General features: G+C 42.7%; 1 protein-coding gene across 3 annotated transcripts in view; it reads left to right on the top strand.

Moving 5' to 3' along the window:
- The window catches only part of dnajc13 (dnaJ homolog subfamily C member 13), a 168518-nt gene that overhangs the window by 40625 nt on the left and 101578 nt on the right, over window positions 1-26315 (top strand). For all 3 annotated transcript variants that reach the window (XM_085989205.1, XM_085989204.1, XM_085989206.1), the window contains exons 7-17: window positions 2041-2247; window positions 2502-2597; window positions 5337-5428; window positions 13590-13756; window positions 14901-14980; window positions 15069-15238; window positions 17289-17388; window positions 19792-19899; window positions 21847-22002; window positions 23899-23955; window positions 26162-26283. In XM_085989205.1, the coding sequence (XP_085845331.1) occupies window positions 2041-2247; window positions 2502-2597; window positions 5337-5428; window positions 13590-13756; window positions 14901-14980; window positions 15069-15238; window positions 17289-17388; window positions 19792-19899; window positions 21847-22002; window positions 23899-23955; window positions 26162-26283 (1355 nt within the window). The remainder of the gene's footprint in view (window positions 1-2040; window positions 2248-2501; window positions 2598-5336; window positions 5429-13589; window positions 13757-14900; window positions 14981-15068; window positions 15239-17288; window positions 17389-19791; window positions 19900-21846; window positions 22003-23898; window positions 23956-26161; window positions 26284-26315) is intronic.

The following is a 26315-nucleotide window of genomic DNA, read 5'->3' as shown; positions in this document are numbered from 1 at the left end:
CCCAGTTGTACCTTAATCTCTTCCACCCTGGTATGGCCTCCATCTCCACTCTCAAGTCCAAGGGACGCAGACTTGAACATTTATGGCGGAGGACAGGTTTCGCCAGTTATGGCTGGACCACAAAGCACTAGTGGGTCCTGCTCTCGTGTCAAAACTACTCACTGCTCCAGACCATTCTGGAATGCAAAGATAACCCCCAGCTTCTCTTCTGCACAAACTACTGTCTTAAACCACCCCCCCCCCCCCCCCCCCCCATGCCCCCTTCCACCCTCACCTGCAATATTAAGTGCAAGGAGCTCATGGACGACTTTATCATGCAGATTGTGATCATGCGTTCAGATGTCTGTTGCATCCCTCCCTTCACCTAGCTCACCAAGCAAAACTTCCCCAAAGGCTACCCCCTCGCCCTAGCCCTGAAATCTCACATTTCCCTAGTTTCTCTCCTATCTCCCCATATGCTCTCAATGAGCTCATTTTGTCCGAGACCCTATTCTCACTAAATTGCTGGCCATGCATCTTCCCTTCTGGCGTTCATGCAAGCTGATATTGTAAACGGTTCCCTATCCTCTGGCACTGCCCCTCCCTTTCAAATCTGCTGTCATCATCCCCTCCTATCCTTGCAAACTGCTGCCCCATCGCCACCTTCCCTTTCAAGTCTTGAATGTGTTGTCGCCTTCCAAATCCATGCCTATCTTTTCCAGAACTCCATGTTTGAGGCTCGGGCTTCCACCCCTGCCACGGCACTGAAACCGCCTGTATCAAAATCACATCCTATGAGACTGACAGTGGTGCACTGTCCCTCCTCATCTTTCACGACCTGTCTGCAGTCATTGACACCGTTGACCACACCATTCTCCTCTAACGTCTCCCCTCCCTTGTCCAGCTGAGTGGGACAGCCTTCATCTGGTTCCATTCTTATCTAACCAGTAGTAGCCAGAGAATACCCTGCAATAGATTATCCTCCTGCTCCTGCACTATTGCTTCAAGTCCCCCAAGGATCCATCCATGACCCCCCTCCTATTTCAAATCTAGATGCTGCCACTCAGCGACGTCATCCAAAAAAAAGTCCGATTCCACATGCATGCTGACACCCAGCACTACATCACTAACTCTCTCGACCCCTTCACTACCTATGATTTGTCACGCTGCTTGTCTGTCATCCAGTATTGGATGAGCTTCTCCAATTAAATATTGGAAGACCAGCGCCATTCATTTTGGCCCTCGCCACCAACTCTGTTCCTTGGCCACTGTCTGGGGCTGAACCAGACTCTCTGCGTCCTATTTGACCCTGAACTGAGCTTCCGACCCTTTATCCTCTCCATGACCAAGATCGCCTACTTCCACCTCCGTAATAGCGCCAGTCTCCGCTCCTGCCTCAGCCCATCTGCTGTTGAAACCCTCATTCATGCCTTTGACTCCAAACTGCACTATTCCAATGCTTGCTTAGCCATCTTCCACCCTCCATAAATTTGAGTTCATTCCAAACTCTGCTGCCTGTATCCTAACTTGCACCAAGTCCCATTCTCCCATCACCCCTGTGCACGCTGACTTAGATTGGCTCCTGACCCAGCTAGGCCTCAAACTTAAAACACTCCATCCTTGTGTTCAAATCCCTCAATGATCTTGTCCCTCTATCTCTCTAACCTCCTCAAGCCCTGCAACCCTCCAAGAACTTGCGTTCCTCCAATTCTGGCCTCTTGTGCATCTCCAACTTCTTTCACCCCTCCATTGATGGCTGTGTCTTCAGCTGTCTAGGCCCCAAACAGTGGAGTTCCCTCCGTCTCGCTACCTTTCTCTTGTAAGATGCTCCTTTAAAACCTACCTCTTTGACCAAGCTTTTGGTTGCCTGCCCTAATATCTCTTTGCATGGCTCGGTGTCATTTTGTCTGCTAATGCCCCTATGAAGCGCCTTGGGACGTTTTAACCACGCTAAGGGGACTAGATAATTGAAAGCTGTTGATACCTTTGCTGCAAGATCAGTGAGGTTACATTTGCAGTTCAGTAATTCATTCTCATCAGTGCTTCCTGTTGTAATTCCAGCACCTTTTCGCATCTGAACATAGGGAAGAGATGATCAAAAGTGCAATTGATCATGCAGGCAACTTTATCGGTATATCTCTGCGCATCCGGAAAGAACCATTTGAGTTTGATTTGTACCAGACTCACCGTTTTGGAAAATACAGCAACGATGAATCTATTACATCGCTGGCAGAATTCATTGTGCAAAAAATTGCACGTAGGCATCGGGTAAGTTACTTTTTAAGATGCCAGGTTGAGTGATTTACTGAGGAGTAACTTTTTGAGGAGTTGATCATAAACTGCCTGAGCAATGTCTTCAACCCAGAAATATGTGGTGGAAAAGTTGTATATTCTTCAATCTAGAGCTGTAGACTATCTTGCCTCTCTAGTGTATGGTTTTATTTTTATTGTTGAATAACAACACATATGCTTGCACATATGGGAAATATTGTTTCATTTCTGCCAACTTTGCTTTTTTCTAGGATCCAGTGAAGAGAGTATTAGCACTTTCAGAAACTTGTTTAGTGGAACGTGATCCAGCCACCTACAATATTGTAACATTAAAGCCTTTGGGAGAGGTTAGTATCATTTTTTAGACCAATTTATTGTTAATTGATTTATCTTCCCTTTTAACAGTATGCCATTCCGACACAGCAGGGAAGTCACTCGCTCCAAAGTGGTTGTCTAAGCTATTCTAGCTACTGGGAGACATAATGTAGTGCATCTGTGTCTGAGTTTGTCAACTTGTATAGGAATTTGAGAGAGAGAAAAAAGAAAGACTTGCATTTATATAGCGCCTATCACGACCACCGGATGTCTCAAAGCAATTTACAGCCAATGGAGTACTCTTTGAAGTGTAGTCGCTGCTGCAATGTAGAAAGGTGTAGAGTATTACTACACACACACGTTCTACCCTGCTAAATTGCCCTTATTGAAGAGGCATTTATAAAGTGCCTTGTAGACTGTCAAACCCAAAGCATTTCACATACTTCAACTGCTCCATTCACAATGGGCTGTATTTTCCGATCAGAGGCTTCCCGTGTGCGGAGGCCTCCGATCTGGAAAACATCTACGCACTTACCTGAGGGCTCCCGAGGTGCGTATTCCGTTCCTGGGCGTCTCCAACTCCAAGTGCGCAGGGCCCGTGTATCCCAGAGGCGTAGGCGGTTCACGAGCGTCCTTGGCATCATGTGGGCCATGGGGAGCCAATCAAAGAAGGGCATCTCCCTTCATATACTGGACAGATAGACCTGTCCAATATATGAATGGAGATGAATGAAAAAACATAGTAAAACATTAAATAATTTTTTTTTTTAAACCATCACCTTTTTAAAATTAGCTAAAATTACAATAAATTAAATATTTTAAACAAATTTTATTTTTTTCAAAAGTTTTTTACGGGGCTAAAAATAAACTTTTTTTAAAGTATATTTAAATGATAAATGAAATTTTAAAAACTTTTTTTTCAACTCTTATCCTGGTAAAAGCAGGACTTACGCTTTTACCAGGCGTAAGATTTCTAAGGGTTTTCTGCGGGTGGAGGGTCTTCAGAAAGCAGAACTATCCACCCGCAGAGGCCCTTCTCTAAGGCAGGCGTCCGATCTGTCGAGCATTCTTGACAGATCGGAAATGCTGGTTTTCAGCGCATGGGCTGTGCATGCCTGAAACACATAGAAGATAGGAGCAGGAGTTCGGCCCCTCGAGCCTGCTCCGCCATTCAATGCGATCATGGCTGATCATCCAAATTCAGTACCCTGTCCCTGCCTTCTCCCCATATCCCTTGATCCCTTTAGCCTTAAATATATCCAACTCCTTCTTGAATATATTTAATGAATTGGCCTCTACTGCCTTCTGTGTAGAGAATTCCACAGGTTCACCACTCTGGGTGAAGAAATTCCTCCTCATTTCTGTCCTAAATGGCTTACTACTTATCCTTAGACTGTGACCCCTGGTTCTGGACTCCCCGACCATCGGGAACATCCTTCCTGCATCTAGTCCAGTCCTGTCAGAATTTTATAAGTTTCAATGAGATCCCCTCTCATTCTTCTAAACTCCAGCAAGTATAAGCCCAATTGACCCAATCTCTCCTCATACGTCATTCCTGCCATCCCAGGTATCAGCCTGGTGAATCTTTGCTGGACTCCCTCCATGGCAAGAACATCCTTCCTCAGATAAGGTGACCAAAACTGCACACAATACTCAAGATGTGGTCTCACCAAGGCCCTGTACAACTGCAGCAAGACATCCTTGTTCCTGTACTCAAACCCTCTCGCTACGAAGGCCAACATATCATTTGCCGCCTTAACCACCTGCTGCACCTGCATGCTTCCCTTCAGCGACTGGTGCGCAAGGACACCCAGGTCTCGTTGCACTTCCCCTTCTCCCAATCTATTGCCATTCAGATAATCTGCCTTCCTGTTTTTTGCCACCAAAGTGGATAACCTTGCATTTATCCACGTTTTATTGCATCTGCAATGCTTCTGCCCAATTACCCAACCTGTCCAAATCATCCTGGAGTTTCTCGGCATCCTCCTCACAGCACACACGCCCACCCAGCTTTGTGTCGTCTGCAAACTCGGAGATATTACATCTAGTTCCCTTGTCTAGATCATTAATGTATATTAATGGCATTTACGATGTCCCTACGGGTGTGTACACAACGCGTACACACCTGTAGGGATCGGAATATCCGGGCCATTATTAAAGTTAGTTTGAAGTGCAGTGACTGTTTTATAGGTAAAAGAAATGAGAAGCTTGAGGTAAGTGTGGTGTTTGAAATGCAAGATACAAAAATGTTATTTTTAAAGGTCTGTTGGTTGGGATTGTTTGAGACATCAGAACTGGCTTATGGACCACTGGTTGCAGAACATGTTTTTGAAGGTCAAGAAATAAAGCTTGATGTTTCACTGCTCTTACAGGTGTTGCCTTCAGAAGAGACAAGCTTCTTCAGTGAACTGTTAAATAACAGCAAAAAGTAGGGTTTCCTACTTCAGATTGAAAATTGAAACCCTTAAGCTATTACCTAGATCTATGCAAATTGCTCCTACCCTGTCTGTTGCAGTAGAAACTATGGAAATCGGGCCTTCAGAACTTAATTTGAAAGATGCCCTTTTGTGACATCTGCCTGTAATTGGAGTTATCTAGGGAATGGGTTTTGTTTGCATTTGCTTTTTGTTATTGAACAGATCGGTTTTAGGTCTTTTTTAATCACTTCTGAAGGTTGTTTTCCTAAGTTGGTGAAATTATTCAACTAGACTGTTAAACATTACTTCAACTGCAATGATCTTTTTTCTCTCTTCCCACCCACCCCACAACAGATATTTGCTCTAGTGCTTGATTCTGAAAACCCTCAGCGATTTACTATCGAATATATTAAAGGACAGGTCCATATGTACTCCTCAACTGAAAGGTATGAGATTTTATACATGCTATTGTAATTCAGTTTCCATTGGGTGTCAGGAGGAGAAAAACCGATCTGGTGTTCAAACCATGAAGAATTGATACAATATTGAAGTGATTCACTTTCTGAATATTTTGACTTGTAAACTGAACTCCAGGGAATTCTAATACAAAAGCAAAATACTACGGTGCTGGAAATCTGAAGTAACAGAAACAACTTTTTCCAGTTCTGACGAAAGGTCATTCACCTGAATCGTTAACTCTTTCTCTCTCCACAGATGCTGCCTGATCTGAGAGTTTCCAGCATTTTTCTGTTTTTATTCCTGATATTCTAGTCTTCTGGGCGGGCTATTCTAAGTTTTCATAACATAAGAAATAGAAGCAGGAGTAGGCCATACGGCCCCTCGGGCCTGCTCCGCCATTCAATAGGATCATGGCTGATCCGAACCTAGACTCACGTCCACTTCCCTGCCTGCTCCCCATAACCCTTAATTCCCTTATCAGCTAGGAAACTCTCTGTCTCCGTTTTAAATTTATTTAATGTCGCAGCTTCCACGGCTCTGAGGTAGCAAATTCCATAGATTTACTACCCTCTGAGTGAAGAAGTTTCTCCTCATCTCAGTTTTGAAAGGGAAGCCTCTTATTCTAAGATTATGCCCCCTAGTTTCTAGTCTCACCCATCAGTGGAAACATCCTCACCGCATCCACCTGATCAAGCCCCCTCAATCTTATATGTTTCGATAAGATCGCCTCTCATTCTTCTGAACTCCAATGAGTAGAGTCCCAACCTACTCGACCTTTCCTCATACATCAACCCCCTCATCTCTGGAATCAACCGAGTGAACTTTCTCTGAACCGCCTTGAGAGCAAGTATATCTTTTCTTAAATATGGAAACCAAAACTGCACGCAGTATTCCAGGTGTGGCCTCACGAATACCCTGTATAACTGCAGCAAGACTTCCCTGTTTTTAATACTCCATCCCCCTTGCAATAAAAGCCAAGATTCCATTGGCCTTCCTGATCACCTGCTGCACCTGCATACTAACTGTGTTTCATGCACCAGGACCCCCAGATCCCTTTGTACTGTAGCACTTTGCAGTTTCTCTCCATTTAGATAATAACTTGCTCTTTGATTTTTTCTGCCAAAGTGCATAACCTCACACTTTCCAACATTATATTGCATCTGCCAAATCTCTGCCCACTCACTTAGCCTGTCTGTCCTTTTGCAGGTTTTTTTATGTCCTCCTCACTCACTGCTTTCCCTCCCATCTTTGTATCGTCGGCAAACTTGGATATGTTGCACTCGGTCCCTTCCTCCAAATCATTAATCTAGATTGTAAAGAGTTGGGGTCCCAGCACTGACCCCTGCGGAACACCACTAGTTACTGATTGCCAGCCTGAGAACGAACCATTTATCCTAACTCTCTGTTTTCTGTTAGATAGCCAATCTTCCACCCATGCCAGTATATTACCCCCAATCCTGTGATTTTTTAACTTTATCAGTAATCTTTTGTGTGGAACCTTGTCAAATGCCTTTTGGAAGTCCAAATGCACTACATCCACTGGTTCCCCTTTATCCACCCTGTATGTTACATCCTCAAAGAATTCGAGCAAATTTGTCAAACATGACTTCCCCTTCGTAAAACCATGCTGACTCTGTCCTTTTTAAATTATGTTTATCCAAATGCTCTGTTACTGTTTCCTTAATAATGGACTCCAACATTTTGCCAACCACAGATGTTAGGCTAACTGGTCTATAGTTTTCAGCTTTTTGCCTACTTCCCTTCTTAAATAAGGGTGTTACATTAGCAGTTTTCCAATCTGCCGGGACCTTTCCTGAGTCCAAGGAGTTCTGGAAAATGATCACCAATGTATCCACAATCCCTACCGCCACTTCTCTCAAGACCCTAGGATGTAGGCCATCAGGTCCGGGGGATTTATCCGCCTTAAGTCCCATTATTTTACTGAGTACCATCTCCTTAGTGATTTTAATCATGTTTAGCTCCCCCCCCCCCCCCCCCCAATTGCCCCCTGTTTGTCCAGTGTTGGGATATTTTTAGTGTCCTCTACTGTAAAGACTGATACAAAATATTTGTTCAGCGTCTTTGCCATCTCCATGTTCCCCACCACTAGTTTCCCGGTCTCATCCTCTAAGGGACCAACATTCACTTTAACCACCCTTTTTCTTTTTATATAGCTGTAGAAACTCTTGCTATCTGTTTTTATATTTTTTGCTAGTTTACTTTCATAATCTATCTTCCCTTTCTTAATTAATCTTTTAGTTATTGTTTGCTGGCTTTTAAATGCTTCCCAATCTTCTATCCTCCCACTAGATTTGGCTAATTTATATACCCTTGTTTTCAGTCAAATACTATCCTTTATTACTTTACTAAGCCACAGATGGCTTTCTTTTCTTTTACTCCCCTTTTTCCTCAGTGGAATATATTTATCTTGAAAGATGTGAAATATCTCCTTGAATGTAGACCACTGCTCTTGTACCGTCTTACACTTTAATCTGTTTTCCCAGTCCACTTTAGTCAATTCTACTCTCATACCTTCATAGTCTCCTTTATTTAAGCTTAGCACGCTGGTTTAAGATCCAACTCTCTCACCCTCAAACTGAATTTGGAATTCAACCATATTATGGTCACTCATTCCAAGGGGATCCTTTATTAGGATATTTTTTATTAATCCTGTCTCATTACACAGGACCAGATCTAAGATTGCCTGCTCCCTGGTTGGTTCAGTTACATACTGCTCAAGGAACCTGTCCCTAATACACTCTATGAACTCTTCCTCAATGCTGCCATGCCCAATTTGATTAGTCCAGTCAATATGAAAGTTAAAATCCCCCATGATTATAGCTGTTCCCTTATTACAAGCCCCAACTATTTCCTGATTTATATTTCGACCAACAGAGTTGCAACTGTTAGGAGGCCTATAGACTACGCCCACTAGTGACTTTTTCCCCTTATTATTCCTTATCTCCACCCAAACTGTTTCACTATCCTGATCCTTTGACCCAATATCATTTCTGACTATTGCAGTGATTCCATCCTTGATTAACATAGCCACCCCACCTCCCTTTCCTTCCTGTCTGCCCTTCCTAATTGTCAAATACCCTTGTATGTTTAGTTCCCAGTCATGATTATCTTGCAGCCATGTTTCCGTAATGGCCACCAGATCATACCCATATGTAGTTATTTGCACCGTCAACTCGTCAGTTTTGTTACGAATGCTGCGTGCATTCAGATAAAGAACTTTCAAATATGTTTTCTGGCAATTTATTCCTGCTTTTACCCCTTTTACTAGTTTACCTTTATCATTATACATTCTGTCCCTTCCTGACAGGCTCTGGTTTTTAATTTCCCCCACTGCTACCTTGCTCTATTGCCTTCTCCGCTGTCATTTTTATTTTTCGCTCTCTTAAAACCTCCCCCACACTAATTAGTTTAAAGCCCTCTCTATAGCCCTAGTTATTCGATTCGCCAGGATTCTAGTCCCACCACTGGCCAAGTGAAGTCCATCCCAACGGAACAGCTCTCGCCTGTCCCAGTACTGATGCCAGTGTCCCAGGAAGCAAAACCCATTTCTCCCACACCAGTCTGAGGCACGCATTTAACTCTCATTTTATTTACCCTAGCCAAATTTGCACGTGGCTCAGGTAGTAATCCAGAGATTATTACCCTTGTGGTTCTGCGTTTTAATTTGGCCCCTAGCTGCTCAAACTCCTTCAGCAGAGCCTCCTTTCTTGTCCTATCTATGTCGTTGGTACCAACATGGACCACGACAACTGGATCCTCCCCCTCCCACTCCAGGTTTCTCCAGCCCAGAGGAGATGTCCTTAACCCTGGCACCGGGCAGGCAACACAGCCTTCGGGACTCTCGCTCTCGGCTGCAAAGAACTCTATCTATCTATCCCCCTAACAATACTATCCCCTACCACTACAACATTTCTTTCAACTTACCCCCCCCCCCCCCCCCCCCCCCACTTGAATGGCCCCCCGCTGCACGGTGCTGTGGCCAGGTTGCTCATCCTCCCCGCACTCCCTGTTCCCATCCTCACAGGGAGTAAGAGCCTCAAACCTGTTGGACAAGGGCTGCGGCTCCTCCAACACTACCTCCTGGATCCCCGTACCTGCCTCACTTCTAGTCACACCATCCTGACCCTGGCCACGGACTACATCTGAATTAATAAATCTAATTGGTGTGACTACCTCCTGATAGAGTCCAGGTAACTCTCCCCCTCCCTGATGTGTCTCAGTGTTTGAAGCTCGGACTCCAGCTCTTCAACACGGAGCCGGAATTCCTCGAGCAGCCAACACTTACTGCAAATGTGATCACCGTGAGCATCAATAGTGTCCACCAGCTCCCACATACTGCAGCAGCAACACATCACCTGCTCTCCCATTCTATGTAATTAATTAAATTTATTAATATTTTTAAATACCCTCTGCCCCGATTCTAGATGATGAATATCACACCTTAGAAACTATAAACCACAGAGTTTAAGCTTAAAAAGAGAGAAATACTTACCAACCAATCACTTACCCGCTTTCTGGTGACGTCACACTTGGATTACTTTTTACCTCTCTCCTTCCCTCTGACTTCGGAGACTGGAGATTGGTACGCCTTACCTGGGTCTCTGAAGCCTTTTTAAGCTTCCCGCTCGCGCCTCCCGCTGACACCCGCGGTCTGAGGCCTTACCTGGGTCTCTGAAGCCTTTTTAAGCTTCCCGCTCGCGCCTCCCACCGACACCCGCAGTCTGAGGCCTTACCTAGGTCTCTGAAGCCTTTTTAAGCTTTCTGCTCGCGCCTCATTAACTAAAGGAAATGCCTTGCTTGTAATATGCCATTTCTTTTTAGCATAATATTTCCAGCAATGCATTATAGAATCATAGAAGGAGGCCATTTGGCCCATCATGCCTGTGCTGGCTCTCTGCAAGAGTGATCCAATTAGTCCCACTTCCCTGCCCTTACCCCCATAGCCCTGAAACTCTTTCCTTTTTTAAGTAGAGATCCAATTCCCTTTTGAAAGTTACTGTTGAATCTGCTTTCAGTACCCTTTCATGGAATTGGATGCAACCTATTGACATGGGTAGGGAATTGGTTAGGAGGTAGGAGACGGGGATAATGGGTATGTACTCAAATTGGTAGGATGTGACGAGTGGTGTTTGCCAGCAATCTGTACTGGAGCCTCAGTTTTTCACTATTTATAAATAACTTAGATGAAGGAATACATGGCTGTACACCCTAGTTTGCTAATGACACCAAGTTAGGTGGGTCAGTAAATGGTGTAGATGGGAGCAGAACGTTGCAAAGGGATGTTGATAGATTAAGTGAGTGGGCAAAACTGGCAGTTGGGAAGTGTATGGTCATCCACTTTTGACCCAAGAAAGATAATCAAAGTATTTTGTAAATGGCGAGAAGCTCGGAACTGTGGAGGAGCAGAGAGATTTAGGGGTGCAAATGCAGAAATCACTAAAAGCTAGTGGACAGGTACAAAAAAAAATTACAAATCTATTAGAATGTTGGCTTTTATCGCAAGGGCACATGAATACAAAGGGATGGATGTTATGTTGTATTTGTATCCAGCTCTGGTTAAACCCCATTTAGAATATTACATTCATTTCTGGGCACTGCACCTTGGGAAGGAGGTGGGTGCAGCACAGATTCACAGAATGATACTGGGGCTGAAAGGGTTAAATTAAGAGGCTAGGTTGCATAGACTAGGTTTGTGTTCCCTTGAGTATAGAAGATTAATGGGTGATCTAATTGAGATGTTTAGGATGATTAAAGGAGTTGATAAAGTAGACGGGGAGAAACTACTTCATCCAGTGGGGGAGTCCAGAACGAGGGGGCATAACCTTAAAATTAGAGCTAGACCATTCAGGGATGATGTCAGGAAGCACTTCTTCACACGAAGGGTAGTGGAAATCTGGACCTTGCTCTTCCAAAAAGCTGTTGAGGTGAGGTCAATTGAAAATGTCAAATCTGAGTGACGGTCCCCTCTAACGAAGTCCAGGTCATTAATTATGTATCAAAGAGCTATTTTATGCTTTAAACATAGCTACTTGTTATACTTAGTGGTCCCAGCTCTCTCTCTCTCTCTCTCTCTCTCTCTCTCTCTCTCTCTCTCTCTCTCTCTCTCTCTCTCTCTCCCCAAGGTAGGTATGCTGTGGCACTATTTTCTTCACGGTGCCATCTATCTGAGGAATGTGAAATGTTTGACTCTAGTCTGAGTAGATTCCTCTGCCTCTCTTGTATGTGCTGCAGTGGGCGCCTTGCCTGAGCACACCGTTGCCCTACACTGAGCCAGAAGTGGGTTTCTCAACTAAAGTTTTTTTTGCTGATTAGGTTGGCAAATAATTAAAAATGCACTAGTCTTTTTTTTCCAATCAATTAAGAACGGGAGACAACTTTATTACAGGAGTATGAATCCTGGAGAATCAAAATTTAAATAGTTTTACCTCCGCCATCCTCTTCTCTCCAAGTTCTACTTGCTATTTTAGAGGGAAGACTCGTATTGCAAAAAAGAATTGCTTGAGTCTTAAGTTGAGATTAACATGATAACTTAAAAGATTGAGAATTTTATTGTAGAGTCATCAGGTCAACTTTTAACATGACTTTTCAGCATAACTACAGGAGCAATACTTGACTACATTACCCGCATCTGGATCATGCTTGTGCAAGATTTATTCCACACTATTAAGTCCAATTTATTTAGCACAGCTCCAAACACTTAGAGCTTGCATAACTGCTCAGGAACTGGTGCTGTCAAATAATCTCAATTTGTCATGTCTTTCCCTACCCAAGCCTCTTGTCTTTAGAGAATGATTATTGCGTCTTGGGGGAGGCGGGGCGGCGATAGAAAAAGATTTTTATTTTGCATGTCAAGTTGATGTCACCTAATCATTGACTAGCTCCTGTTTTCTTGACTTGTGATGCTCTGCACTTTTAAGTTTAGTTCAGCAACCAAAGGTCTCAATTTTGAGTTGAAATTTTTTTTTTTAAAGGCTACTTTAGCCAAACTGTCAGCCATTGGGGAGCCAAAGCATACTTGGAACATTTCTAAATTGTACATAATGTGGGGCTGGAGTAAGCCATATGGAGCCAATTATGTGATAATTGTTTAAAGATGCAGTAATGTGAAACTAAGGAATTGGTGTTGTGGGGTTCTTGATGCTTAAGGATATGAAACTGAAACACCGTAGAATGGTTTTTAAAGTCTCTAAATAATTTTATTGGCATTAAGCCTTGGCAGTTTTCCAGATTATGATGCCATAAAATCTTGCAACTCTAAACTCAGCATGATCAGTTATCAGTTTTTCTATCTCCCACCCCCCCCGGGAAAAAAAAAGGTCTGTTACTGGCCAGATCAACTATAAATGAACTTGGTTTCTCCCCCCCCCGCTTCCTTTCAATTGCTTTCTCACAGTTTCAACAGACAGCTGCCTTTTCGCTAATCTTGATTTTATCTCTTGTTAGCAAACAGTGTCCTTTGAAAGTACACAGTTTATCTCTGACAATTTGATGCAATAACACGATTCATACCACTGTTTGAACTTGATCAAGTTTAACAATTTCCTGTGGTCCTTGCTCCGTACAAACTCTCTGTTCCTCGGTAGGCTATCGATCCCAAATTAGTCTACCTGTAATTTCATCTCCATTGTGTTGACTGCACATGAATCATCCTTCATTTGCCACTCATACTTGAACCAAATTATGCGCTCTTACCAAGTGTTCACCCTGCTAATCCAGGGTTTCAGGTTCATTCCTTTTATTCATGTCATGGTTCCTGAACAAATGCCACCTTGACAGTTCCTGTTCCATAGGCATCACTTGGTCTTTATTGAAAGAGCAGGCACCAAAAAGTCCCCTTCAAAACGTCCAAAATCCTTTAGTGTGCTTGTTCTGATTTTATCCATTGTATAACCTGGATAAATTGGAGGTTTCTATCTGTGAATGATTTCATAGTACAGGACTGGATAAAACCATTTTGCTCCATTTGGTTGGCCTCATGTTTCTGGGACTTCAGGCTCAATTGTTAAAGAATAACTTGATTAATCTTGAAATATTATGGTGGTAAATATGCATATTGTAACTTAAATGTATTAAATAAAACTTAAACCAATGTATCTATACTTAACAACTTCATCTTCTCTTACTCAGAGACTCCTTAATGGCTAGCCTGCTGGATGGAGTGAGAGCTTCTGGTAACAGAGATGTATGTGTAAGAATGGTGCCAACTCAAAAGGGGCAGAGATGGGGGTTACTGAGTATGCCAGTGGATGAAGAAGTAGAAAGTCTACATCTTAGGTTTCTAAATGCCCCCGCAAGTAAGTGAATTTGATTTCTATTTAATCAGCAAGATTGTTCGATGTGCCTCTGCTGCTTTGCATTTCTGGTATTTGCCATTGTTTTGAATGTTCAGATTAATGCAGAATTAAATTTGTGGCTACACTATACATTAGTTTTAATATTTTGTACATCGCTAACTATAGTTGTCCCTCAACATGCACTCCACAGGCTAACATTTTTAAAACCTCTTTACTGAATGTACTTTCGAGTGTGGATACACTGTTTAAAATCTTGTGTTCTGGCATAAAAAGGTATCTTTTTACTCCACGTTTGCAGCACGCTTGGGGCTTTTAAACAAGCGATAACCATTTCAGTCCGATAGATGTTCCATCGTCTCAAAGCATAAGCTATGATTAAAATATAATAAGTTAACTAAAGATCAACACAATTGAAGATTACTGTTAATATAACGCAATAACAGAAAACGCTGGAAAAACTCAGCAGGCCAGGCAACATCCGTGGAGAGAGAAATAGAGTCAACGTTTCGGGTCGAAACCCTTCATCAGAACTGAGAAAAAAGGCAGGAAATGAAACCGATTAAAAGGCCAGTTTGGGGGCTGGGAAATGGGGGAGGGGATGAAAGAACAAAAGGGAAGTGAAGAGACATTAAGAGATATTCGAGACGAGACGAGGTGGTAATGGGACAGGTAAAGAGACAAAAGATGGCTCTAGATGAGGTGTGAAATGCGCTGGCAGAATGAGAGACAGCTGCCATGTGGGAGAGAAAAAAAGGGGTGTGGTAAACCACTGTTATACCTGTCTGTAAGTGTATGTGTATTCCACTAGGTACAGGTCTGGACATGCCTCGGCTGACGACTCCTACTATTCCAGGTATATAAGTGACTACCTCCCAGTCCCTTAGTATTCTGGACGGGTCGACCACTCGAGACTAGACCTTCATTCTTTAGTTAATAAAAGCCTGATTGTTACTCGCTCGACCTCAGTCTTTTGAGTAATTGATGGCGCATCAAGGGGGAAAGGCACAAATCAAAGGTGTGGATAAAAAATATATAAAAATGTAATCGGGGCCGAGGTTATGATCTGAAGATTACTATTTGCAGTTGATATTTTGGTGGAAAATTCTGTCATTGTACTCAAGTTTAATTTCATGTTGCATTTCAGATGGCAACTTTTCAGATGCAGTGTTCAGGTTTAATGCTAACGTCTCATACAGTGGAGTTCTGCATGCAGTGACTCAAGATGTAAGAATGAATTTCCTTCTAAGTCTTTCAAGTGTCTACTTTTCATTTGCTTGAGGTGGCATTAAAGAGAATTGTCTGTTCCCTACAGGGCATCTTTTCTGAGAACAAAGAGAAACTTATTAATAATGCAATCACTGCATTACTCTCTCAAGAAGGAGATCAAACCGCTAATAATGCAGAACTGGAGAGTCAATTTCAGGCTGTAAGGCGATTGGTTGCTTCGAAGGCTGGCTTTCAAGCATTCACAAGACTTCCTAAGTAAGAAATCTACTTGCTACTATGGAAACTTTTTTTTATCCAGGTGGTGCCGGTTTATCAAAAAGTCCGGATTATAGAGGTATAGTAAAAGGTACGAGAGCTCCGTACACAGCAACAAATCCAGGCTTCCCTGTTGCTTAGCAACAGGTGCAGGAACCCTGGCCACAAGATCCAGGCGTCCCTGTTGCTTAGCAACAGGTGCAGGAACCCCGGTTACACAGCCACAGATCCAGGAACGGCCACTAATATGAAGTAAAACTTACCTGAACCTACTCCTGAATTTTGCTGGTTAAGAGATTTCTGGTTATTTAGGTGCCAGTAAATAGAGTTTCCTGTACTTTGGAAGGCCTCCTGACCTGCAGGTGGCTATGAATTGGCATGCTCAGACTAGTGTTTTTAAAATGTATTTAAAGGATTTCTCCACAGTAAGCAGAACAATGAAACAGAGCAGTAAGTCCTCTACAGTGAACCAATCCACAGTTGAGTAATAGATGGGAACTGAATGTAGCTGAGCTGAATCAGAGTGTGTCTGACTTACCGTAGCCCATCAGCAAATCTTGAAAGTTCACAATGGCGCAAGTTAAGGTTGTCCATGCTGCATGAAATGTAAAGTCTTCCCCCTATCTTATTCCCTGCAATTAATCACTTTTTTCTCTCCCCTCATGAACACTACCAATACCTGTAACTGGTTTGAAATTTCCTTTTTGTCTTGTACTTTTAAAAGATTATTCTTCGTGTCTGTTCACATGCCCCTTTTTCTTAATGAGGCTACCTTTACTAATGAAGGGATAATACAAACACACCCCCCACCTTATCTCTGCCATCTCTGTCAAACTGAACCAATGTGCAGTGCTATTATAAGGAGTATGAGCAGCATAGGCCTGTATTGTATGTGGCTAAAGATATAGGCACAGCCATTATAATTAGTGTCAGCCATGGCTCAGTTGTTAGCACGCTTGTTTCTAAGTCAGAAAGTTTGTGGGCTTAAGTCCCACTCCAGAGACTTGAGTACAAAAATCTAGGCTGACACTCCAGTGCAGTACTGAGGGAGTGCTGCACTGTCAGAGGTGCCGTCTTTCGGATGAGATGTTAAATGTCTGCTCTCTTGGGTGGACGTAAAGATCCCATGGCACTGTTTCGAAGAAGAGCAGGGGAGTTATCCCCGGTGTTCCGGCCAATATTTATCCCTCAATCAACATCACTAAAACGGATTATCTGATTATCGTCACATTGCTGTTTGCGGGAGCTTGCTGTGTGCAAATTGACTGCCGCGTTCCCTACATTACAACAGTGACTACACTCTAAATGTAATTGGCTGTAAAGTGCTTTGAGGCATCCTCAGATTGTGAAAGGTGCTATATAAATTCAAGTCTTTTCTCTGCAAGGTATAGATTGCTCTTAATTAGGAAAAGCACAAATGGAAAGCTACCTAGTAAAATAAATGGGCTAGTCTACTATCATATACCACTTGGCTATTGGTTACAAAGACCGTGCTTCTTCAGGAAGCCTCACATTGGCTGTATGGCCAAGAGCAAAGGAATGCAGCCACCTTCAGTAATTGGTACAGTCTTGGTGCTCATGCACAATATATCTTTAAAAATGGAAAAGATCTGCTATATGGTGTTTAAATTGACTGTTATCGCCATGATTAGTCAGGTACATCAAGTGGGGAGTTAAAACTGCTAGTTTATCCTGAAGCTTTATTTGCCTACCATTTTTGAGAAGTTTGTAAATCTTGAAAAACTTGGAGAGGAGTCCAGTGGGTAAATGCCCTATGCTTAATACTTTAAAACTGGAAGGGATTACTTTGAAAAGTACATTTCACTATATGCCACAGAAACCATCTTGACTTTGAGATTATCTTACTAATGTGCAAATCTAAGGCCCATCAAATGTTCTGCCCCCTGCTGCACTTCCAACTGACTTATGCCAGCAGTGCACCATTTGGATCGCAGAGATTCGGAGCCATGGTGTTTCTGTAGGTTCTGTGCCATTGTTTGTAATGTATAACATTTCCCCACCCCCCTACTCCCTTTTTTTGTACATTCAGATTTCGGGAGAGGCTTGGTGTGAAGACAGTGAAGGCTTTAAAAAGAAACCATGATGGTGTTACTCATGCTGCCATTGACATGTTGTGTGCTCTGATGTGTGTAAGTGCAGCATAATAAATTTTGAGTGCTATCTCAGTAGCAGATCCAACAAAATGTTTGTATAAAGAATTCATGATTTAAAATGTTTAAGTAAAATTGAGTACATTGTTTACTGTGCAACTAGTGGGTTAAAACTCCTGCCATTTACAGATGCTTTGTAGCTTAAGCAGTCACAGACTCTTACAGCACAGAAGGAGGCCATTTGGCCCATTGTGCCTGTGCCGGCTCTTTGAAAGAGGTGTCCAATTAGTCCCACTCCCTGCTCTTTCCCCAGAAGTTCTGCAAACCTTTCTTTTTAAGTATATATCCAGTTCCCTTAGGAAGATAATATTGAATCTGCTTCCGCCACCCTTTTGAGGTGTTGAATTCCAAATTATAACTAGCTGCGTGAAAAAAATTCTCCTCTCCCTCTGCTTCTTTTCTCAATTACCTTCAATCTGTGTCTTCTGGTTATCGATCCTCCTGCCCGTGGAAACAGTTTCACCCTATCTGCTCTGTCAAAATTCCTCAATTTTGAACACCTCTAATAAATTTCCATAGCTTTCTGCTTTAAGGAGAACAATCCCAGCTTTTCTGGTATCTCCACATAACTGAAATCCCTCATCTCTGTTACCATTCTAGTAAATCTCCTCTGCACCCTCTCTAAGGCCTTGACATCATTCCTAAAGTGCAGTGCCCAGAATTGGACACACTATTCTAGCTGGGGCCTAACCACTGATTTATAAAGGTTTAGCATAACTTCCTTGCTTTTGTACTCGCTGCCTTTATTTATAAAGCCAAGGATCCCATATCCTTTTCAACCGCCTGATCAACTTGTCCTGCCACCTTCAAAGATTTATGTATGTGAACCCCCCAGGTCCCTGTTCCTGCACCCCCTTTTAAAACTGTACAGTTTGCCGCCCCTCATTCTTCCTTTTTAAAATACAGCACTTCACACTTCTCTGCATTAAATTTCATCTGCCATGTGTCTGCCCATTTTACCAGCCTGTCTGTCCTCCTGAAGTCTGCCTCTCTCCTCCTCTTGGTTTGCTACATTTCAAGTGGGTGCATTTCAGTGTTAAAGTACCTTTTTGATCAGATTATTTCTTTACTTTCGTGCCTCAAGACTGGACTTCTTATACTTGGTAGACCGTCCCGTTTCCACAAATTACAACTCCTTCAAGAATGCCACAACTTGTGTCTCCAGTCGCACTAGGTCCTCATTCTCCTCACCACTGTACTTGCCAATTTATGCTGGTTCCCCACGCTCCACTGATCTGATTGTAAAATCCTAGTCCTTTTCCAAATCTGGCCACGACCTTGCGCCACTCTACAACTCTAATCTTTCTCGCTCGCCTCAAACAGCACATTCCTGTTCATTGTGCTCCCAAACACTGAGGGAAAGTTGCCACTTAAATATCACAACTTTGGGAGGAGTGAAGCAATAAATGATAGAATTAACATAGAAACATAAACCTAGAAGATAGGAGCAGGAGTAAGCCATTCGGCCCCTCGAGCATGCTCTGCCATTTAATGAGATCATGGCTTATCATCCAAATTCAGTACCCTTTTCCTGCTTTCTCCCCATATCCCTTGATCCCTTTAGCCTTAAGAAATATATCTAGCTCCTTCTTGAATATATTTACCACAGAAGGCAGTTGAGGCCAATTCATTAGAGAATTCCACAGGTTCACCACTCTCTGGGTGAAGAAATGTCTCCTCATCTCAGTCCTAAATGGCTTACCCCTTATCCTTAGACTGTGACCCCTGGTTCTGGACTCCCCCCACCATCGGGAACATTCTTCCTGCGTCTAGTCCTGTTAGAATTTTATAAGTTTCACTTGTGTGCTGCCACCGATTTCTGTCTTCAGCAAAATTGCTTTGCTATGAGGGAAATCTGAGGGAGGATATGACCTCTCTGTAGGATACCCCTCCCCCACAGTTCAAAAAGGACATACATTTCTTGCATTATTGTGAAAGTGCAAACAGTACTCAACGTAGAGCTCTGTGGCCCCTGAGGCAGTTTAGTGTGGTGGGGGAGGGGGCTTGGTGGTAAGTGGACAGTTTTAAGACATTATTTGCATATGATGAAATCAACAATTTTGCACTTGGCGCAAGGTCTGTACTGTAGAAACTTTTTCTGGGAATTTAAGACTTCTGGTTTCATAAATTAGTACAGTTCAGTTGATCTGATCTCTTTGTAGGAGTGCCAGTGTTCAAAAGGTGAAAAGTTTACTTTAACCAGCCTCCAAATTTACTGTGATGCATACATAGATATTCCATAAGATCCTAGGATTTATTGCATCAGTGTTTTAATTCTTTATATAGTGAATGTCTTGGAACGCCATATGATTTTCCAGGTTTTTGAAGAATTAGATATTTATGCTTTAAAGACATTTCTATTTTAAATTTTATCCAATTTAGCCCATGCATGATGACTACGACCTGAGACAAGAGCAGTTGAACAAAGCATCCCTTCTCTCTTCCAAAAAGTTCTTAGACAATTTACTTGACAAATTCAATGCCCATGTGGTAAGTCTGTTTCAAATTATGGGCTGGAGCATCATCATTTTGGTAATTACCTGATTACATTTCACAGTGTGCCTTTTAAAATTGGCACGTGTTAAAAGTACAAAATGTCATAACCTGTTTTGTATTGATTGATCATATCTGAAAATGCTGCTTGGAGCAATTTGTTCAATATTTCCATTTTTAATGCAAATTGTGCATGCTCAAACTTAAGGGTTCATGGTTTTTTTTCCGTAACTGAACTATTTATCCCTCCCATCTCTCAAATGTGCATAATACAGTAACATATTTTCGACTGGGGTCTACAAACTCTTTGCAAAGGAATCCCACAGGGTCATCAGGTTTGTGCAAAAAGCTAATCTGTCGGGGCTCAGAAAAGGGAGAGACCTCTTCTACACTCTGGCTTTTGCACTCCGCATCACTCCTGTGGGCTCATGATTTGGGAAAGCCTTCCATCCTCCCTAGTTTTCTTCAGCAACCTGCTTTGCGAGCTGAGGCCTGTTCCCGAGCAGCAGCAGATTAAATGCAGGGGTCGTGCAAACTGGGTCCCAAGATCCCAAAGCCACTGACATGGCAAGGGCCCTCAAAGCTGCAAAAGATGCTCAAGAATGCCCTGCCAGCAAAAAGAGTTGCAAACTTGTGGGGTTGGTGTCTTTTACAATGGGCAGCTTCACTTCACAACTATCCACAAGTCCATTGGCTTTACTTGTACCTTCACACTCACTGACCTCAACTTGGAAGGAAGTGGTAGGATCTGAATGGGATGGCGGAGGAAAAACAACCAAAGAAACTGAGGACACAGAGATGGGATAGTGAGAAAAGCAAGAGTGAGATAGCTAAAGAGGAAAAATGTTAATGAAAGAAAAATGCTTGTATGCAACGCTAGGCGGTGCCCAATGTTATCCTTTATTAAAATTCCATTGGGTTCTACAAACACTTTGCAAAGCAATTTTTTCTTTTATTAATTAAAATTCTAGTTAAAAACTTGGTAATTTGGCTCTCGCACTGGCCGTCTTAAGCCCTTACACAACCTTGCACAGCATTTACCTGATACGCACGTGTGTGCACACCATGCACAATACAGCAACATATGTACAGGAAACCTTGTTATATCCGGCACCGACGAGACCGAGCTGTTGCCGATCTATCAGAACTGCCGGACATACAAAGTTAATGTTGAAGCATACGGAGGTTTTCATCTCCGTATCTGACAACAAACACTGTTGCTTAGCAACAGCTTGTAAACAGTCGGCCCGTACCTTGGAAGCGTCTCTGTAGCTTAGCAACAGCTTCAGAGAGACTTTCCAGAGCCCGACTGTTGAAAACAAAGCCGCGAGAAGAAAAAAAACCTAACAAAACGGCTCCTGATTTCTGCTGGTAGATCTAGGTTTCCGGACATACAACCTCTGGATAAACCAAAGTTTCCTGTAATACAGACATTCATATTTCTTTACTGACTTTTAAATGAGACACTGATGCTGAAAGATCCAATTTTTTTTAATTCTGCTTTTGAGTTATGTGGTGGGGAAAACGGATAGCTGAATTAAGAAATCTAACTTTGTTTTCCACTGAAGGCACTGGCTCGTGCTTTGGTACCATTCCATGTGAAATCAGTCTTCTGGTAGCACGCCTATGTGACTTCATGGTAGCTGTTAGCTGGCTGTTTGACACAAGTCTACACACGTGCTTTCGAGCTGGAGTCAAGGATGAGGGATTTAATTTTATTTTTTTCCTTGGCGTAAGACCACTGGCCAATTGTAGCACCGTTGCCTTCATTCCAACTTGGATCAGCTGTTCTCTGGGGGTTTGAATTTGGGATTTTCCTGGCACATTGTTCAGTTCCACACCAGGTATAGTATTTATTAAGCGAGACATGTGCGAGCCTTTTTGTCAATCATTAATGTTAGTCTAGTGCTGTTCTCAGGATGTACAATTATTATTTTCCTGCAGGACCATGGGACAGGTGCACTAGTGATCAGTTCCCTTCTGGATTTTCTTACCTTCGCACTCTGTGCTCCGTATAGTGAGACAACTGAAGGACAGCAGTTTGATATGTTGTTAGAAATGATAGCCGAAGTCGGAAGAACCCTATTCAAACTTTTCCAGGTATGTCTTTCCCTATGTAAAGATTTGTTTTCAAATTTAACTGTTGCAGCTTCACTCTGGAAAAAGGACAGAGATAGTCCACTGGATTGAAAAACTGGTTTTGCATTTCTTAGGTTATTTGTAATTTAATAAGCACGTGTGGCTGGCCCTAACTCTCAAATATGTTTAGGGCAGTCTTATTCTAGTTACGTGCGTGGATGGCATAAAACTGTTGATTTTGGCGTTCAATGTTTGGCACTACTATTTGTTAAAAGCAAATCGTGTTTAACTAACTTGAGTTTTTTGATGAGGTAAGAGATGGTTGATGAGGGCAATGCGGTTGACGTGTACATGAATTTCCAAAAGGCGTTTGATAAAGTGCCACATAATAGGCTTGCCAGCAACGTTGAAGCCCATGGTATAAAAGGGACAGTGGCAGCATGGATATGAAATTGGCTAAGTGACAGGAAGCAGAGAGTAGTGGTGAATGGTTGTTTTTCGGACTGGAGGAAGGTATACAGTGGTGGGCCCCAGGGGTCAGTACTAGACCACTGCTTTTCTTGATCTATATTAATGACTTAGACTTGAGTGTGTAGGGCACAATTTCAAAATTTGCAGATGACACAAAACTGAAGTATAGTGAGGACGAAAGTGATAGACTTCAAGAGGACATAGACAGGCTGGTGGAATGGGCGGACACGTGGCAGTTGAAATTTAACGCAGAAAAGTGCAGTGTGATACATTTTGGTAGGAAGAACGAGGAGGGGCGATCTAAACTAAAGGGTACAATCCTAAAGGCGGTGCATGAACAGAGACACCTGGGGGTATATGTGTACAAATTGTTGAAGGTGGCAGGACAGGTTGAGAAAGCGGTTTAAAAAAGCATATGGGATCCTGGGCTTCATAAATAGAGGCATAGAGTACAAAAACAAGGAAGTTATGAACCTTTATAAAACACTGGTTCGGCCTCGACTGGAGTATTGTGTCCAATTCTGGGCACCGCACTTCAGGAAGGATGTGAAGGCCTTGGAGACGGTGCAGAAAAGATTTACAAGAATGGTTCCAGGGATGACGGACTTCAGTTACGTGGCTAGACTGGAGAAGCTGGGGTTGTTCTCCTTAGAGCAGCGAAGGTTGAGAGGAGATTTGATAGAGGTGTTCAAAATCATGAGGGGTCTAGACAGAGTAGATAGTGAAACTGTTCCCATTGGCAGAAGGGTCGAGAACCAGAGGACACAAATTTAAGGTGATTGATAGAAGAACCATAGGTGACATGAGGAAAAACTTTTTTACACAGTGAGTGGTTATGATCTGGAATGCACTGCCTGAAAGGGTGGTGGAGGCGGACTGTATCGTGGCTTACAAAAGGGGATTGGATAAGTATCAGAAAAAAATTTGCAGGGCTACAGGGAAAGGGTGGCGGAGTGGGACTAGCTGAAATGCTCTTGCAGTGAGCTTGGATGGGCCGAATGGTGGCCTCCTGTGCTGTAACCATTCTATGATTCTACCTAGCTCACAGATCACAATTCAGTTGAGGGCCACGAAGGCAAATTGTGTTTCCCACTGGTACAGAAATATGGTTGAGGTCGAGTTGCTGAAGTACTGGTAGCTTTACAGGTGTTGGAAATCGCTGACATCTAACTTTCTCCATGGATTATGCTACTCTGATGTACAGAGAATTTGGAGCAAGATTGCCTATTTTGTCATGATTCTTGAATTAAAATTCTTAAGTATTGATCCAGTTGGCCCCTGCCAATTCCTTTTGACCTATATGTGTATGTATATCTGTGTATATATAATAATATATACACCCTACTAAGTGGGTAATTATTTTCCATGAGTTGAGGGACTCGTGTGTCCATGTTTAAAGATGGTGTTTTGTAATCCATTTTACCTAAACTACTTTTCTTTTCATAGCACCCTTCCATGGCTATTGTAAAAGGTGCTGGATTAGTTATGAAAGCTATTATAGAGGTAAGTGTTAGTGAATACATAACTAAGCTCTACCTCACCACCACCGTGTCTCTCGGCCCCTCCACTACCTCTGATTCGTCACGCTGCTTGTATGACATCCAGTATTGGATGAGCATAAATTTTCTCCAATTATATAGTCACTGACTCCACCCCCTTCCATGGGTACTGTCTCGGGCTGAACCAGAATGTTTGCAACCTTGGACCTCAGTCCTGTTTGACCCTGAGCTCAGCTTCCGACCCCATGTCCTCTCCACCATCTGGACTGCCAACTTTCACCTCTCTCCAATATCGTCCATTTCTGCCCTGCCTCAGCCCATCTGCTGAAACCCTCATCCATGCCTTTATCTCTAGGCTCGACTATTCCAATGCTCTCCTGGCCGGCCTTCCACCCTCCATAAGCTTGAGCTTGTCAAAAACTCTGCCTGTATCCTAACTTGCATCGAGTCCTGTTCATCCATCATCCCTGTGCTCACTGACCTACCTTTTTGATCCCAGGTCCGGCAATGCCTCGAATTTCAAATTCTAATCCTTGTGTTCAAATCCGTTCATGGCCTTACCCCTCCCTCCGAGACCTCTGCGCTCCTCCAATTCTGGCCTCTTGCGTATCTCCAATTTTCTTCACTGCGCCATTGGAGGCTGTGCTTTCAGCTGCCTAAGCTCTGGAGTTCCCTCTCCACCTCTACCTTTCTCTATTTTAAGATGTTCCTTTAGAACCGATCTCAAGCTTTTGGTCAACTGTCCTAATATCTAAGTGGCTCGGTGTCAAATTTTGTCTGATAACGTTCCCATGAAGCGCTTTGGGACATTTTACTAGGTTAAAGGCGCTATATAAATGCAAGTTATCGTTTGCTCTGACAGTTTGCATTCTATATATTATATGAAGTTTCTCTGCATGCATTCATTTACTAATAATTTCTTAATTTTTTAATTTGTTCTGGTTTTTGAACTCTTCAGTATGAGAATTTTGTCCTCTTTAAAAAGTTGAAAACATATTCCATACATCACCTGATGGGTTCCTTCTCTAAGGTAGACATTTGGCCCAGTGTACTAATGGTGAGGACGGAGGGGAGCCCGGTTATTTTGCTCGGTCTGCAGAAATTCTCAAACCTAATGTACAGCAATCAAGACATCTATAGATGGAGAAACATTCTAGTCATTCACCTCGTTAGTCATCAAGCGGGAAGGGAAATGGTTTTCTCCACAGATGTTCCCTATACATTGTTACTGGTGATTTGTTCACCAAAACCCTGGCATGAACAACTCGGACATCCTCCCACTTGGGCCTTGCTCTCAGAATCGCAGCTCTGTTTCTTGGGCATCGGTGTCCTTGAGATGGACTGCATGCTGACAACAGGAGGCTTGCATCGTTTTGTTCAAGGATAAAGATTTCAGAACGTCATGCCCTGTACTCTGTCCCCGAATTGTACAATAAGTTCAAGATGATGAATTAAGTAGCTTCTTATAGTTGAGGTGGGGGGGAACTGACTGCTGTTTCTTTATGAACATCTAGTTTTCACTTTCTGAAACAATACTGCCCTACTTCCAGAAATGTTAGAAAACTAATCTGAACTGATACTTGTGCTGGCTGAAAATTTAAACCAATTTACAGTAAATTCTTCTCTAGTCTGGATTCAAACTAACTTGGAAGGGGAGAGAGTACAGGAAACTTTAGATTTACCGGCACCTAAATAACCGGACATGTCGGTTAACTGGCAAAATTCAGGAGTAGGTTCAAGTAACTTTTTTTTACTCCATTTGTTGCTGTGCAAGGGTGTGGCTGCAACTGTTGCTAAGCGACAGAGATGCTTGCAACTTGTGCCCGTTCTGAAGCTGGAGGGTTTGTTGCTTTATACGGAGCTCTCAGCTCCGTATCTTTTACTATAGCGTTCGGTTATCCGGAATTTTTGATGAACCGGCACCACGTCGGTCCCATCCGTGCCGGATAAAAAAAAGTTTCCTGTATAACGTTCAGTGACATATAGTGATCTGATTGTAGCAATATAGTTCACCAGTTCAAGTGACGTTTATCTTTGAATCATAGAATGTTACCCTGTATCTGGCTCTAGGAGTACCTGACCTGAATGGTTGGTTGATATTGATAGTTGGGGGGGGGGGGGGGGGATTTTTAATTTGTCAACATCGTTGCATCTCACTTTACTGAAAAAACATTTACAAAACAAAACAAACTACTTTTGTTCCCAACAAGGAAGGTGACAAGGAAATTGCTACAAAGATGCAGGAACTTGCCTTGAGTGAAGGTGCTCTACCCTGTCATTTGCATACATCAATGTTTACAATTAGTGCAGATCAGCGTATGCTGACTAATAGGTATGTATATTTTTACCAGAGCGTTGTTTACT

The sequence above is a fragment of the Somniosus microcephalus genome, chromosome 5 (assembly GCF_052327205.1).
Source record: "Somniosus microcephalus isolate GS21.2 chromosome 5, FLI_Smic_1.0, whole genome shotgun sequence".
Classification (NCBI taxonomy): domain Eukaryota; kingdom Metazoa; phylum Chordata; class Chondrichthyes; order Squaliformes; family Somniosidae; genus Somniosus; species Somniosus microcephalus.
The sequence above is the reverse complement of the archived record's forward strand: the minus strand, read 5'-3'. Positions and strand labels throughout refer to the sequence as shown.